Source organism: Falco cherrug, chromosome Z, assembly GCF_023634085.1.
Source record: "Falco cherrug isolate bFalChe1 chromosome Z, bFalChe1.pri, whole genome shotgun sequence".
Lineage (NCBI taxonomy): Eukaryota > Metazoa > Chordata > Aves > Falconiformes > Falconidae > Falco > Falco cherrug.
In genome coordinates, this window is record NC_073720.1 from 63,246,255 (window position 1) to 63,261,475 (window position 15,221).

The 15,221-nt window shown below is 44.1% G+C and overlaps 1 protein-coding gene across 3 annotated transcripts in view; it reads right to left on the reverse strand.

Moving 5' to 3' along the window:
• Window positions 1–264: 264 nt before the first annotated feature.
• Window positions 265–15,221, reverse strand: part of LOC102046691 (E3 ubiquitin-protein ligase TRIM36) — a 30,883-nt gene continuing 15,926 nt past the window's right edge. For all 3 annotated transcript variants that reach the window (XM_055699587.1, XM_055699585.1, XM_055699586.1), the window contains 8 exons: window positions 14,071–14,396; window positions 10,704–10,850; window positions 9,544–9,639; window positions 8,380–8,633; window positions 7,625–7,749; window positions 6,794–7,084; window positions 6,193–6,490; window positions 265–4,671 (listed from right to left, as the gene is read on the reverse strand). In XM_055699587.1, coding sequence (XP_055555562.1) covers window positions 4,317–4,671; window positions 6,193–6,490; window positions 6,794–7,084; window positions 7,625–7,749; window positions 8,380–8,633; window positions 9,544–9,639; window positions 10,704–10,850; window positions 14,071–14,396 — 1,892 coding nt within the window. In that variant the 3' untranslated portion in view covers window positions 265–4,316. The remainder of the gene's footprint in view (window positions 4,672–6,192; window positions 6,491–6,793; window positions 7,085–7,624; window positions 7,750–8,379; window positions 8,634–9,543; window positions 9,640–10,703; window positions 10,851–14,070; window positions 14,397–15,221) is intronic.

The window sequence follows — 15,221 nt, forward strand, 5'->3', positions numbered from 1 at the left end:
GCCAGTGCCTCTGACAGTGGGGGGGGGGTCATTTAATACGGTGGAGTAAGCACCACAGAGTACTGTCATGAATGCATCCCAAGTATTCAAGTAACACCAAAAGCCAAATCCATTTTTAAACTCAGAACGAAATAAATACAAGCAGACATACCAAAAGGCAGATAAATGTTTAAAATAGTATCAGGCTCTGTCCAGTAGAGTAAGTAATTGCATAGCACAGCAAATCTTAAATGAAAGTAAGATAAAGCTAGATAAAGCTAATGGGGGGGGGGGGGGGGGGGGCGGCGGAAGACAGGACAAATTTTTTATGTCTTACTTCTATATTCTCAAACCGGTAAATCTCAATTTATCTTTTAATAAATGAGTCTGAGAGACCGTCTTCGTGTCCAGGATGGAGTGTTCCAGATTATGCATCTTTCTATGAACTAACAAAACGCCGCAGCCTCATGGTATTGGTCCAGGTGCATCCAAATGTGGAACTGGGCAGTGCTAACCATGACGCAAAACCTCTAGTTTAGACCAGTTTCTGAAACAGAGGAACCAAAAATGATGCATTTGTCTATGGAAGGACATCTAGCCTGGGAACAACAAACTGGAAAGTTCAACACTGTGATCTACAGCCTTCAGCTGACAGACACTGGGTTTCATAGATGAACAGGCAAATGGTGACTGTGCAATGGGAGAATCACAGCTACTGAAGAGAGAATCCTGTCTCCTGGGTCTGTTTGACTGCTGGGCTCACACACACAAGAACGTCAGCCACCTACTCAACACAGCGTAGTAATGTGTAAAGGTTTTCAGCGCTTGCCCAGCCAATCATGGTTTATTAAACGAGAGGGAAAAAAGTAGAAGGAACAACCAATTTTAACAGCAGAAAGAGATTTTCTGACTCTCACTTACAACTTTCCAAGATCTGGAAAAGCAAGCAAACAAAAAAGGATCACATTTGTGTTACTTATGAAGCTACTCGGGAACATTCAAGTCTAGGAGTGAATGACGAGCTGCAGGAGCCTCAGGACTAAGTGATCAGGTAAACGAGCAGAGGAAACTCAACATTAACAAATGCAGAATTCACACAAGGTGGGGAAACCCTTATCTGCATGGCTTACGTACAACTAGACCACAGGACTGTGTGGAAAATACTGCAGGAACCACCTTTGTGAATGTCAGCTTAATATTCAGTATCGACCAAAAAGGCAAATACAGTTTCAGGACTATGAAAAGAAGGAAAACACAGAATTGTGCCATCCTTGACTTTGCCTGAGTGCATGTATGGAAGACTCCTTTAGTCGGCCTTAGAAGATGAGAGGAGAAAGAAGGGTAGCAGGATGGTTACCAGTACAGCAGGAGGAAATGTGAAGGGGAGGGCATAGTGGGAAAGAAAGGCTACGATAACCACCTTTTACAAAAATCAATGACCCACAGGATAAGTAACGAGGGACAATTTGCCATTTCTCCTGCAGGAGAAAGTTCCAGGAGATACCCACTGCTTCCCCGCTGCTGCCTGGGACGCCCAAGTGCTTCTCATACAAGCACACAACGAAGCTGTGCAGCAGGCTTCCACACAGCCTCACTAAGGCAGAAACATTTGCGGGTGAGACCCCAACAAGAAGGTGCCCTTGCTGGGCCTTTCTAGCCCCGACAGGGCTGTCGTGCTCACCTTGGCACGGATGGCATTTTGGCCAGATACCGTTCCTGCCGATTAGAGGTGACAGGGGCCGCCAGGCAGAGGCCTGGGAGAGCGGACACTGGGAGGGGTGGGCTCTGGGTCAGGTCAGTGCGACAGTTCAGACAGCAAAGGGCACAAAGGTTTTGCATTATGAGCTACATTCTTCTAAGTGTGTTGTGATTTTTCAGGTCCCATTTCATAGCTCTACAGCTGTATACATGTACTTAGTAAGCATACTTCTCACACACACTCATCAAGACGCAACACTATCCCCAAATTAGAAAGCATATCCCCAAATTAGAAAGCACCGAGTATGTATTAGAAACATCCGTCACTTTAGATCCTGATCTTTCCACACCACAAGTTAACAGTGCAAGTAACCCCCATGTTTTTTCACAGAGATTTCTATCGACAGATGCAGTCCACCGCCGTGGCCAGTAAGAGCACATGACGGATCCTCCTGGAAGGCATCTCAAAACCCACGGAAGACAGGGAGGTGATTAGCGACAGCCAGCAAGGGTTCACCACGGGCAAATTGTGCCTGACTCCTCTAGTGGCCTTCTGTGGTGGAGTGGCTGCATCAGCGGACAAGGGAAGAGCTACCGATGACATATACCTGGACTGCTGTCAGGCCTTTGATATGATCCCCCACAACATTCTTCCCTCTAAATTTGAGGGGGATGGGCTTGATGGATGGAGCAGGAACTGCCTGGGTGGCCATGGGCAAAGAGTTTTATAGTCAACAGCTCAGCATGCAAGTGGAAACCAGGAACAAGTGGTGTCCCTCAGGGAGGGGTTTCTACTGGCACTGGTAGTACCTCCACTAAGAGCAGACAGTGGGATTTGGTGCACCCTTACCAAGTCTGCAGTTGACACCAAGCTGAGCAGTTCAGTCGCCAGAGGGACCTTGACAGGCTTGAGAAGTGTGCCCATGTGAACCTCATGAGGTTCACCGAGGCCAAGCGCAAGGTCCTGCACCCGGGTCAGGGCAACCTCCTGGTATCAATACAGACTGGGGATGGAGAGCAGCCCCGCAGAGAAGGACTTGGACATCCCGGTGGGTGAAAAATCGAACTTGTACCAGCGATGCGCACCCACAGCCCAGAAAGCCAATTGCATCCTGGGCTGCTGGGTGGCCAGAGGGGCAAGGGAGTGGATTCTCCCACTCTGCTCTCCTAAGACCCCACGCGGAGTATTGCATCTGGCTCTGAGGCCCCCAGCGTGAAGCAGGTCCAGGGGAGGCCCACAGAAATGATCAGAAGGCTGGAACACCCTGGAAAGGCTGAGAGAGTTGGCCTTACTCAGCCTGGAGAAGGGAAGGCCCCAGGGAGACTTCACTGTGGCCTTTCCGTAGATAAGGAGGGCTTGCAAGAATGACGGAGAGAAACTTTCTACAGGCCTTGGTAAAGCCAGGACCAGGGGCAACGGTTTTAAAGGTAACAAGGGTGTGTTTAGATCAGATTTAAGGAAGACATTTCTAACACTGAGGGTGGGAAGACCCTGGAACGGGCTGCCCAGAGCAGCTGTGGATGTCCCATCTCTGGAAGTGCTCAACGTCAGGTTGAAGAGAGCTTTGAACAACTTCATCTAGTGAAAGATATCCCTGCCCATGGCAGGGGGTTGTACTAGATGATTTTGAAAGGTCTTTTCCAACCCAAACCGATCTGTAGTTCTGTGTTTCTATGAAGAACTACCGTGGGATAGTTTTTAACATGACGGGAACAGAAATTTGAGGGGAGACATCCTTTAAGGCAGAAATAGGGTCTCATAACTTAATCAGTGCATTTTTTACATTCTTACTAGAAAAACAAGCTGCTACTAGATAAAAAAAATTAAGAAATACCTGATTATTTAACGTTCACATACTACAACTGATGTCAAGAACTCATTTGCTTTTGCCTAAATACCAGGTACAACTACTCACACATGCAAACACCTTTGATTTTGGACATTGAATTCTGTACTTCAAGTAGAATTGCACTCTATTGTTTACAGCCTATAGTAAAAGCCCAGAAGAGTAAAGAAACTTATCATTATGCCACCAACTGCATGACGCCAGGTGTCAGAGTTCTAGCTTACAGCCACATCAAAGGTATATGACATGCAATCGTATTCTAGTTTACCCTTCTCTTTCCAAATACAAGCTAAACGTTCATATGCAGTTCCGACTTCTGTCTGGTGTATAATTTTTCGTGCTGAAAGGCCCAACCCCGGTGCTCTGGGGTTATTTGGAAGGCGTTTGATCCCTCAGAGGCATTTCAGGCAGGTATCTTAAAAGGAGAACAGCAATCACACGCTGTCAGCTTTGTTCATTAAGTGCAAAACTGACTACGTAAGAATTTAAGTTACATAGAAGGCAGATTTCTACCCACGAGGAGTGATCTTGGTTGCTAGTTAAACTTCTTTCCTGCTTCCTCCTGCCAAGAAAGTCCGTAGAGAACAGCATCACACAGATCACGAGAAAGGCAGGAGAGTTCCCAGAACAGTTCACACTGGTGTGGGAAGTGTCTGGACAACGTGTTTAAAAAAAGACATGACAGAGAGACTTGTGAGCAACATATATGTAGAACATAATTAATCGGGACAAGGTAGAGCTCTCCTGCCGTCATTCTCCATCTCAGAGCAGCAATAGAAAGAGGTTACTGCACTAAACGTTGTCGTGGTACTCCTCATACTTCGCTGTGACAGCTTCCTCAAGGTGAATGGCTGCGCCACCCATTAAGGCAAACATTGGGTACATTATGCCAGAGCAGTTCACCTTGCACTCATAAAGGCATTTCATGCGGCCTGCGTCATAAAACCCCACCTTGCCATTGTCACAATCAAGGCAGATGCCCAAGCACGATGGGAGGGGAAGGATTCTGCTTGCTGGATCCTTGGGGGCAGCAGGTGTCGTGGGGATGAAGAACTTCTTCATGCCTAAAGTGACCAGAGTGCAAGGCTTCGATGAGTCAGAGAAGGTATCTTCACTCCCACTGTCATGACCACTGTCTTGCTCGTATCTGGAACAGAAAAACAACTGTTTGTTTTTGTGGGAACAGTGATGTGAAGTGGAGAAAACACTTCCATAAGATACGTAACACTACACAATTACCTGGAAAACCTTGTGGGGTAAAAATCTACCTAAGCCAGGAGGGAAGATGCCTGTCGTAGGTGGAGGACACTCACATGGGCCACTTCAAACAATAACAGCTAAACACTAATACGGATGAGACCACAGAAGGCTTTACTAAGGAACAGGTGTATCTGAGTGTACTCATGCTAGGCAATCATTAATGAACCTACAGGAACAGTAAATTAGTTAACTTGAGAAGTAATTTAGCGAAAATGACTAACCATTACAGACAAGATACATTTAACTTCATTTACATAATGTTAAGCGACACCAGTAAATACGTTTAACATTACTGTTGTTCTATGACTTTTCCACACCACTGCTGTATTACATTGCCTTTTAAAATTCACAACACAACACGGTAGGCTTCGGGTTTTGGTGCATCTGGTTTGTTTGGCTTGCCACTTTGTTTGTTGCTTTTAAAGTGCACTGCCTGGAGGCTTCCCTGAACCCCTGTTTCCCAGCTGGTTACTGGGGAAAAGTTTGTAGCCAACTTTGTTCAGTCTACTTGCTTTTCCCCCTGCTTCTGTCCCCAGAAGAAGCCAGACTGCAGAAGCAGACATTCTTCTGTGCAGACAATTCCTACCTAGATTTGCGTTTCTGGTGGGAGGCTGGACGTGTGTCAGCTCAACTTTTCCAGATATTTGTGTGGATACGGAAAAAGAGATCAGGAAATCAGGATCTAAGTCCTCACTTTGCAAAAAGGCTCCATCTGACTTTAAGCAGCTCAAGACATTGGCTTTCTTACACTTCCAGGAGGAAGCCAATACATTTGTCAGATTCCTGGAAAAGTTCAGAGTCCCCAGCAGACAGCCTCCCAGCCTGCAGTTCTTAGGCACGTCCAGGCTTAGTACAGCTGTAATTGAGAGCTGGAAATCTTTTTTGCTCGTTTGTCCACTGTCCACTGAGCTTCTCCTCAGTTAGCACTCCAGTACCACATGCAAGCACACAGCCTGGGATAAGCCAGTGGCTTGGAATCCACCGTGACACAAGCTACAGCAAAGATACACAGATGTGCACAGTGAACATCGTACCTCTGAATGGCTGCCAAACTTAGCATGCTTAAGGAATGAAGGCAGAGTCTTACTACTGACAATTAAGCATTGCTTCAATCTTGCAATATTTGTCTTTTTTACCTTCTTGCTTTAAGTGACATATCTTGACATCTATAGAAACCTGATTTCTACCCTCAAAAGAAAGAAAATAGGACTCTGGGTAACTAGCACATTTTCCCCGCTAACTGTAGACGATGAACAGGACAACCTGCTTACACCATATCCTTCAAGCTACTTTGCACTCGTTAGGTTCACCTTGTGTACTAATTGAGGCCAGAACCGCTCTTTATTTATATTTTAAAAAAGACATCTCCTTCTATAAAACATGTGTTAAGCAAGAGTATGCAATTTACCTTGGGCTGGTCACGTCATGGCTATTATGGAACAATTTATTTATCTTGTGGCTAGAAACAACTCCCACTTTCACCAGGTATGAATAGGCTTCCACGTGAAAAGCCCAGAAGTGCTTCCCTTTGGCAATCCCAGTGTCACCAATGATGTAATCCAAGGTTGTGTAGCATCCGACCTGCACGCGCTCAGATCCCAGCAGCAGAGGAAATCCAGCCCTGCTCTCCACAGAGGTTCTTCCTGGGTTCAGCAGGAGATGTTCACTGTTGTACCCACATTTGTCATCAAAAAGAAAACTGAAAACTGAAAAACAGTATCCCAAAAAATTGTCCTCTTAGTTAGGTATTTGGCCTCCTGTGCTTATAAACTACATTTGCATATACACTGGCACTGGGATTTCCCACTTCTGAAGGCTACCAGGAACATCATGCAATTTAACACAGTCTCAGCATGCTACCTACTTAACCCATTAACAGTGCTTCTCAACATTTATGCAACTAGTAACTGTATAGTCAAAGTCTGGGAGCTACTGGAACTACGTACGCACAGCTCTCAACACCGACAGACACAGATCCAGCACCTTGCGGAAAGAAGAAAACCCCATACCTGGAGCTGGAGGAGTACGCAAAACAACTTCTCGGCTCCAAGGGCTACAGATGGAGCCTTTATATCCACGAACTCTAAAGGCATAGCTGCTGTCATCATCAAGATCAGATATTACTTTGCTCTTGCTGCAAACTTCGACCTGCCACATCTCAGTCTCGTCTTCTCTATTAAGCTTACGATATTCAAGGACATAGATATCAGCCGAGTCGACATTCCCAGGGCATTCCCAGCTGATCAGAGCTTGGTTGTATATTCTGCTTTGCTCTTCATTGATCTCTGGTATTTCCAGACCTGGAACGACAGAGACTCAGGAGGCATAACCCTCACATTTAGATACACCTTGGTCTAGAATTCATGTACAAGCCCTTTGTTGAGTGGCTACAGCACCATGAGTCGCAGGGGGGAACCTGGCTCAGTTCACGAGTGCAGATGAGCATGGTTCTGGATGTGCACTTAAATAAAACCTTCGCTTTCTGTTTTTACTTTCAAAGTTGTATCGTTCGTTTCTACTGGCAGCTAAAAAAGCGTATGAAAACTGTTCTTTTTTGTCGTGCAACAAAAAGCATCTGCAAAGACCTAGTAATACTGATCTACAATATTTTGGAAGCCAGTGTTAACTGGCACTGAAAGCAATGGCGTCTTAGCTTCGTTACCAAAGCTGAAGCTTCATTACATTGCTGCCAGGTAATGCCTTGTGGATCACAGAGACAGAAAGGACAACACAAGTCACAAGACTGACTTCTGCAGCTGCAGCCCTGCCTAAGTTTTGCCTCTTTCAGAGCAGCCCTTAAAGCTGTAACTTGACAATGAGCTGGTGTGCTCGCAACTTACCATTGGAATGGAAAGACAAGTCACCAAGGATCTCTTCTTGCTTGGCGATGTCCACCACAAAGTCTTCAAAAGTAGCTCCAGCTGCTGGCCTGAAGCTCTTCAGAGATTCGGTAGCTTTTTGGATTCTGACAGCGCAGAAGCAGAGGCATGGCAGAAGAGAGAAAAGGGAATTCACGTGTGTGCATTCCTTAAACAAAATTGCTAAGCTTTGCTTTCCAAAAAGTTCCATCTTCATATAGTTACTGATACCTCCCAGAAAGTTCTGCCTCTCTAGACAGAATTCAAAGGCAACATTTAAAGGCTGTTTGTACATCCGCGTAAAGGTAAGGAACAGGCAATTCTCTTGGCAGAGCATTTTAACAATTTGAGGCATTATGCTCAAAGAGCAAAATAGGTGTGAAGCACTCATGGAGAGCAGCCATTAAGATGAAAGCGTTTAAAGCCGGAAGAGACATGTTTGATTAACTTGCAAATACCCGATACAATCTCTGAGCAAAGGAAAGCGGCAGTGAGCTGAGCAAGCCACCCTTCCACTGCAGTCCTACTGAGGGAGGCTCGGTCTTGCCACAGGACAGGGCCCCTCCTGCGTGCTGTTTTTGAACGCACACTCTAATTACTGCTACTGAACGGTACCGGGACCACCTCCTGAGCCTCCGCAAGACATTCCGTACTTTGCTAGCAGGTGTCAAAACAATACGGCTGACCAGACATCCTGGAAGGGTACCCGTCCCTCAAACAGAAGGTAATTCAGATACCTGACGTGAAGTTGTTTTGCTGTTTGAACAAAACAAGATGGATCAGTCTCTTTAAGCACTTCTTGGGCATATCCGACAAGGCCATTATTTTCCAGGAGCCCCTGGCATTCTTCTGCTTGCATTTGCAATTTCTCCAGCCTTAAAGTCTTAGAAGCTTCAATTGCCCTAAGGGCTGCAGACTTCTTCTCTTCCAGGACATGAAATAATTTCTCAAAACTCTGAGATGCTTCTTCTTTAGCCCTTTCACTGTTGCACTAGAAGGGAACAAAAGACACTCGGACAGATTCCACAGCTGCGGCTGTGTACAGAAACATACATAAGGTTGTTCAAGGTATCACAGCAATCTAGTCAGGCGCTTGACAGACAAGACTAATGAGCTCTGTTGTGCTCTTTGGGACTGACAACGCGATCAGCGCTGCACCCAAGCTAGCGTTTAGTACCCTAACACCGAGAACCAAGAGCAGGAAAGTGTTCCTCTGACTGCGCCTTGAGTTATGCATGGCATTTGTCTAAACAGCTCATGGAAAAGCAAGCAGGTCAGTCTCAAAGTCTTTGTGCCCAAGAGCTAGGTGCTCTTCCACCTTCCCCCATCACCCTGAACCGGAGGTCCAGCCCAGTTTCTCACGGATGCCCTCAGAACCGTAGTGCTACCTCTGACTAGTGCCCTGAACAAAAGGCACTGAGAAGCAGAGAAAGACAATCTGTATCAAGACAGAGGCAGGTCCAGGAGCTCCTGCAATTTCTGCCATTGTCTTTTTCAGCTTGTATGTGATTTCCAACTATGACTCTTCTGCAGGGAGATTTTTCCCTTAATTCTGATTTCACTGCAACATCCTCAAGGTAAACAGACAGCATAAACTGCGCAGCACCATTAATACACAAGAGCTGTAAATGTAAAACATGTCTCTTTGGTTAAAGTGTCAAATAAGCTGTATTTCAATTCAACAGCAGCACCCAAAACTTAACTTCACTCTGTATGTTGCCCAGATTTCCCACACTGTCAGGATTATGTCTTATTGTGTATGATTCACGACCAACGCAAACCATTCAGAAATTGTTCTACTGGCTAACTGAAAAAAAAAAAAAAGGATTTTCAACACTTCACTGAAAACAGTTCAAGTCTTTGCAAGGGCCATCCCCAGACAACCCGCAAGTCACTCTTACCTCCGTTTCTTTCAGCAGCAGATCCAGCTGGGTGATGTGAGCTTTCACCTGGCTCTCCTTACTGATGAGGTACTTGATATCTTTTGAAAGTTTCTCCTATTAAAAAAAAAAATAGGAAGCTGGCAGAATAAGGGTGTCTCACCCAAACTGACAAACAGCACAGGCACGTCATCCAGCTAGCACTCAGCTGATCTAGTTAAAAGGACAACAGCCTGCCACCAGTTAGGAGCAGCAAGCCCACACAGAATTGCTCGGTGACCTGCCATTGCTGCACAGGGACATCAGGCCACTGCTGTGAGCAGAGCTTGGGGCACAGCCTCTAAAGACAAGAGGCAACTGCCTGACCTGGCTCATTCTTCCTCAGCCACAGGAGTCACCCTTTCTTAAGGCTAGGAACATGAGGCTTCAGGACATTACTAAAACTTACAGAAAAGCCCTGTTAGTTATTAAGTCATTTGTATTAAGATTTGCTAGAAAAATGAGTAGTTCTAAGCATGAACTTATGAGTGTCTCTGCACTTCCTTAGTTGCAAGAGTTAACAGCTGTACAGGAAAAGCCTTGCAAACTTGCAAGGAGGCCAAAGAGCACAAGACAGGCGGGTCTGGTCTTTTTTTTCTTTCCCTGCGAGGAAGAGAGGAAGAAAAGGAAGAAGAGGAGGTAGCAGCAATCATTCTTTAAAAACAAAGCAATCTTTGCAAGTCTTCCCTGTTGTACTGTGCTTAGGGAAGTAACAGCTACACAACTTCAGAAATTTATAAGGTCCCAACAGACACTTCAGATGCAAAGTTTTCAGGAGTGCTTCTAAAGCATCAGCTAACCCAAGCCACAAGGACAGTTATTTTCAGAAAGCTAGATTGTTCAATGTTAACTGCTTAAACCTTCTCCACTGGTCAATACTGCTGTACACTTGGCTAAAATAAGGTGGAAACACTTCTAAGGGGTTATGTTTCAAACCTCATAGAAAATACAGTTTCTCAGACACACACTATGCCACACTAATATACACAGTAACAGATATTGCACAACAGCATGCCTCATGACTAGTTCAGTGTCCTCTAAACACACATCCTGGCTTCCTGCCAGAGGGAACTTGCCCTTAACACCAGCCGTTCACTACTCTTCCCCTTCCTAAGGTCAGGTCCAACAATATTTACTTCTACCTTAAGGGTTTTGTAGGCAGTGCTCATGGTTGTTACTCTATGGTTTGCATGATATCCACCCAGTTTACAAAGGTGACAAACAGGCCTTCTGCAGATTTCACAGTACATGTTCACCCCCTCCATTTCATGTTCTGGACACATCAAAATCTGAAAAAAGTAGAGAGCAGAGAGAACACAGGTGTGCTTCTAAAAACTGAGGTGCTTAACAAATCATCAAAACTCTCAAGCATCCCACATCTGTGTCTGATTTCATCAGTAGATTTTTTTATATTCGGTTTATCTTCCCTCTTCTATATTTGTCCACACCAGTGAAAGGCAGCAGATGGACACACACAGTCTGACGAAGTCTAACAGTGAGTAAACACGTGGCAATGTCAGCGTACACACCACATAGCCTCTATACTGCAATCAACTGTTTTGCTAATCCCTGAAGCTGTTTGCATGCCTCAAGCTCCCTACACTCCTGTTCTGTAAATGCAATATATAACATACCCATCCTGTCAAATTTAACCATGTCCATGCCAGCATCTCTTGAAACAGCCATGAACTGTTTCTTAAAGCAAAAGCTGACATAATACTGTAATGATTTGAGTCTAAGCTACACTCTGACCAGCCACATAGCCGCTGCTCTTGGAGCAACAAATGAAACGCAGCCACCGCCAGTCACAGTCATTTTAAAGACAAAAGGCTCCAGTGTTTCAGCTTCTCTGTCTGACTCCAATTACAAGTTGTTCATGCTGAGCGCTAATTCCAGTATCAGCATAAACAACATTGCAAAAATGCTGGTGTTCACTAAAAATCATCTTTCAAAAACTGAACATATTGAAATAACTCCTCAAAGTGGGGGGAAGTGCTGCTCAACTCCAAGCTCAAGCAACACATAAACCTATCTAAAATGGGAGGAAAGGTTGTTTAAAAAAAAAAAAAAAAAGAAAAAGAAACAAACAAATAACATTTTGCCTCATTCCAGAGGACTGAAAGACAGCATTTGATTTGGGTCCATCTACTCCCTGTTACCACAGAAGAGCTCTTGACAAAGCTTTTCCATTGCATGTCAAGCAAAAGAACAAGACAGGTGTGCCAATATGCAAGAACAAGATAGCTGTGCCAATACTCAAGTTTTAAAAGTATCACCTTTTCAGACACACACACAAAAAAGGACAGAAAAGGGCACAGAAGGAGAAAATTGTGAGTAGCGTAAACATGAGCACACTAATCTCAAATAGCAGGCCATGTCCAAAACCAGCTTTCAAGCCCCCAAATGTTATCTTAGGCTATGGTGAAAAGCCCAAAGACACTAATCTCACTGCCATCTTGGTACAAAAGACTATCATTAAGCAGAATATGTCATAAGCTATCTCATTTTCATTGACTGCTGGATTTGAGAAAAAGAAAGAAAAATAGGGAACTTTCAGGAAAATGAGCTGTGCAGGTAGACATCTGACATTTCCAAAAAGTCATGCAGTCATGCTGTTAGTCTGTGGCAGTAATTTTTCCACAGTAGGGCATAGCTCATATAAGCAAGAATTATAGCACACAAGCTAGAGGCAGGTCAGCAGATTACCTTGTCTAGTTCTCTTAAAATTCAAGAACAATCAGCCCAGTATGTGCTTCTCCCATCCCCACCATATACGTTACAAAGTGCTGTCCAGTCTGGTTCTAAACGAAAGTGATGACTGAGAACATTGTTTAGGAGACCAGCAAATACTCCATGCATTCAGTTCAGGTCTTAACAATGCAGTGCAATGAAAAATGCACTTTTCTTTCTTTTTTTCTTTCTATTAAGCTCAAGCAGTCCTCAAAAAAGTCTCTATAAGAGCACAGTAAACATCAGTTTACTGTTGCTGGGAAGTCTTCCTACATAGTAGATGTATCTATAGTCAATTTAACTATAGCATAGTTCGGGGCGGGGAGGGGGTTCTTTTTTTTTAAATAGTACATCTGTCTTCACACATTATTTAAAAAAGCTAAATCCCACACATGTATACACGTGATAAATCAAGGACAGGATGGTCTAAATCACTTCTCCCCCTCCTTTGCTCTACTTCAGGATAATTCAACTACTGACTTTTAAAATCAAATTCAGGCTGCATGTAGTATAACAACATATGGTACCTTTAAGAATACACACGGATCACAAGATGCCCTTGGTATTTTAAGGGTTTAGATACCATAGAACGAAAGTTTTTAAGGAGCTGTACAGCATTTAGGACCAAGAGCCAGAAGACAGCATGCAAACTTTTACCTTGTTCATTTATCCTATAAAGGGACAAGACAGGTGTGTGCTAGCGCATTTTAAAGCACATCAAGCACATGCTTGCTCTTAACTGGAATGAATGTGTTAGACTCAAGACAGCAGTAAGCGGACTTCTGCATGTTCACCATCATCTGCTCACTAACCTTTGAGGCTCAAATTTTTGCAGCTTCAGAAAGAAGGTACACCACCAGCAAGAGCCTTGTACACATTGCACATTCATCAAATTTACTTAACTTAATAAAAATTAATCAGGACTCCTTGAACATTAGCATTCCTGCTATCTGCTGGACCTCCAGTGAGGTCACTGGCCACAGGCATGCAGCAAGTGCTGGGACATTAAGACTTACTGTGGTCCCTTGTTAGAGAGATGGCAGCTGTGACAATTCCTCCTATCATGTAACTTAAATTCAATAAGGCACTGCCATGTTCTGCACCATGATTAGCAGGAAAAACAACAGTAACAGCACTTCACAATCACTCGGTTTTGTACAAGTGCAGCAGTAGCAGCACGTAAAGTAGAAAACTTGCCATTACATTCTTCTCCTCTGCTATAGCTAAAAAAAATAACAGGGTGTAATAACAATGGAGACCTGAACTCCACCTTTTGCTATTGCTAGGTGCAAAGAAGAAGGCAAGAAAGGAGATGGCTTTGTGATGGATCAAGCTCAAGCACAAAACATCTAAAGGAAACCTGCTTTAAAGGGGCAGGGGGGAGGCCAGTTGTGTTGGGTTTTTTAAGTTTACTGCACACAGGCATCCTCCTTACCCATACTTTTAGAGAAAAGCACTGCCATTCTAGATGTTCAAGACCATTTACTCTTCCAAAAACAGAAGGAAAAAAAAAAGAACCAAAATGACAAATAACATGATCCACTCCTGCAAGTAAAACATCCTTGGTTTTAGTGTCACCTTAAAACATGTTTTCAGTGCCCCCTCCAATAACAACCACTTCAGCATCAACAAGAACAGAAACTTATGTTTCACTCAATAAATAACAGCTGGAGTCAATAAAGCAACAATGGTCCCAATAAGCAACTACTGTTGCACAGATACGTTTGAAGCTATATGCAAATGCTGCAACCTAAATTCTGTAAGGTATGTTATACCTACCTTAGGTCTGAAGTTGGTGGTTGGTGCTACATATTCATGCTGGGCTTTCACAGTTCCCCAAGGATGGTGTACTTTGAAACATTCATTGCAATAGCTTGCACTGCAGTCCATGCAGCTCTTAGTGGATTCTTGAGGTGGAGGCTTGCAGAAATCACACATAATAGCAATGGCTGCCCTGGCTGCCTGTCTGTATCTTTCCACGATCGTTTCCAAAGTAAAGTTGCGAAATAAGCCATTGATGCCACGTTCTCCAAGATCAATATTCCTCTGGCAACCCGGACAAGGAAATAGACTCAATCTAGAAGTCACTGAATTGTGTTTTCTGCCTGTGTAGACACCAAATCCTGATTTAGAAGGAGCATAAACAGAAGAGGTTTAGAAGGAGAAGCACAGGAATTTATGAACCCATTCCAAACTATTGTAGCGCATCATCCAAACCAGTACAATCCCAACGCATATGCAGTCTGCCAAGCCAAAGGGAATGTATTTGCCATGACAAGGTAGTGTAATGCCCAAGTCCAGGGGCCACCACAAACTACTACTCTGAAACTCAATTCCATGTTAAGATGAATTTATCTGTTCCAATACTGTTGTCTTCTTCTAGTTTTGGATGCACTCAATCTGCTGCCTTTCAAAACACTGAACACAAAACCCTCCAGAAACCAGTTTTAGGCTAACTGGCTGCCCATACTGAAAAGATGCTTATTCCCAGAATGAGACAGGTTATTCCCAGACACAGATAGCCAGCTTCAAGCTCCCCAAAGTTTGTTTTGGATGAGTCAAATTTATCTGGCTCATCTCAAAAGACAAATAAAAAATTAAAGGGAAAACAAGAGAACTAGATATTACCAATATGAAATCTCAGCCAAATCATTTAGTCAAAACATGCAGAGGCTGACTTGGCCCTTGCTGAATGGACTTGATAAAAGAGGACTAGTAAGTAAGCACTGCATACCAAGGGGATGCTAAGATTGTTGTGTTTGAGAGATTCCTCTATCCTGAACTGGGGAACCACAAATCTGCAGTGTTACACAGGGTACATCTATCTCTTCTCATTTCAAAATGGGATGGCAAAGAAACCGCACTCCTACCAAACAGCTATGCACAAATATCCCCTCCTCTCCAGAATAAAGTGATCAAAGGCTTAAGTC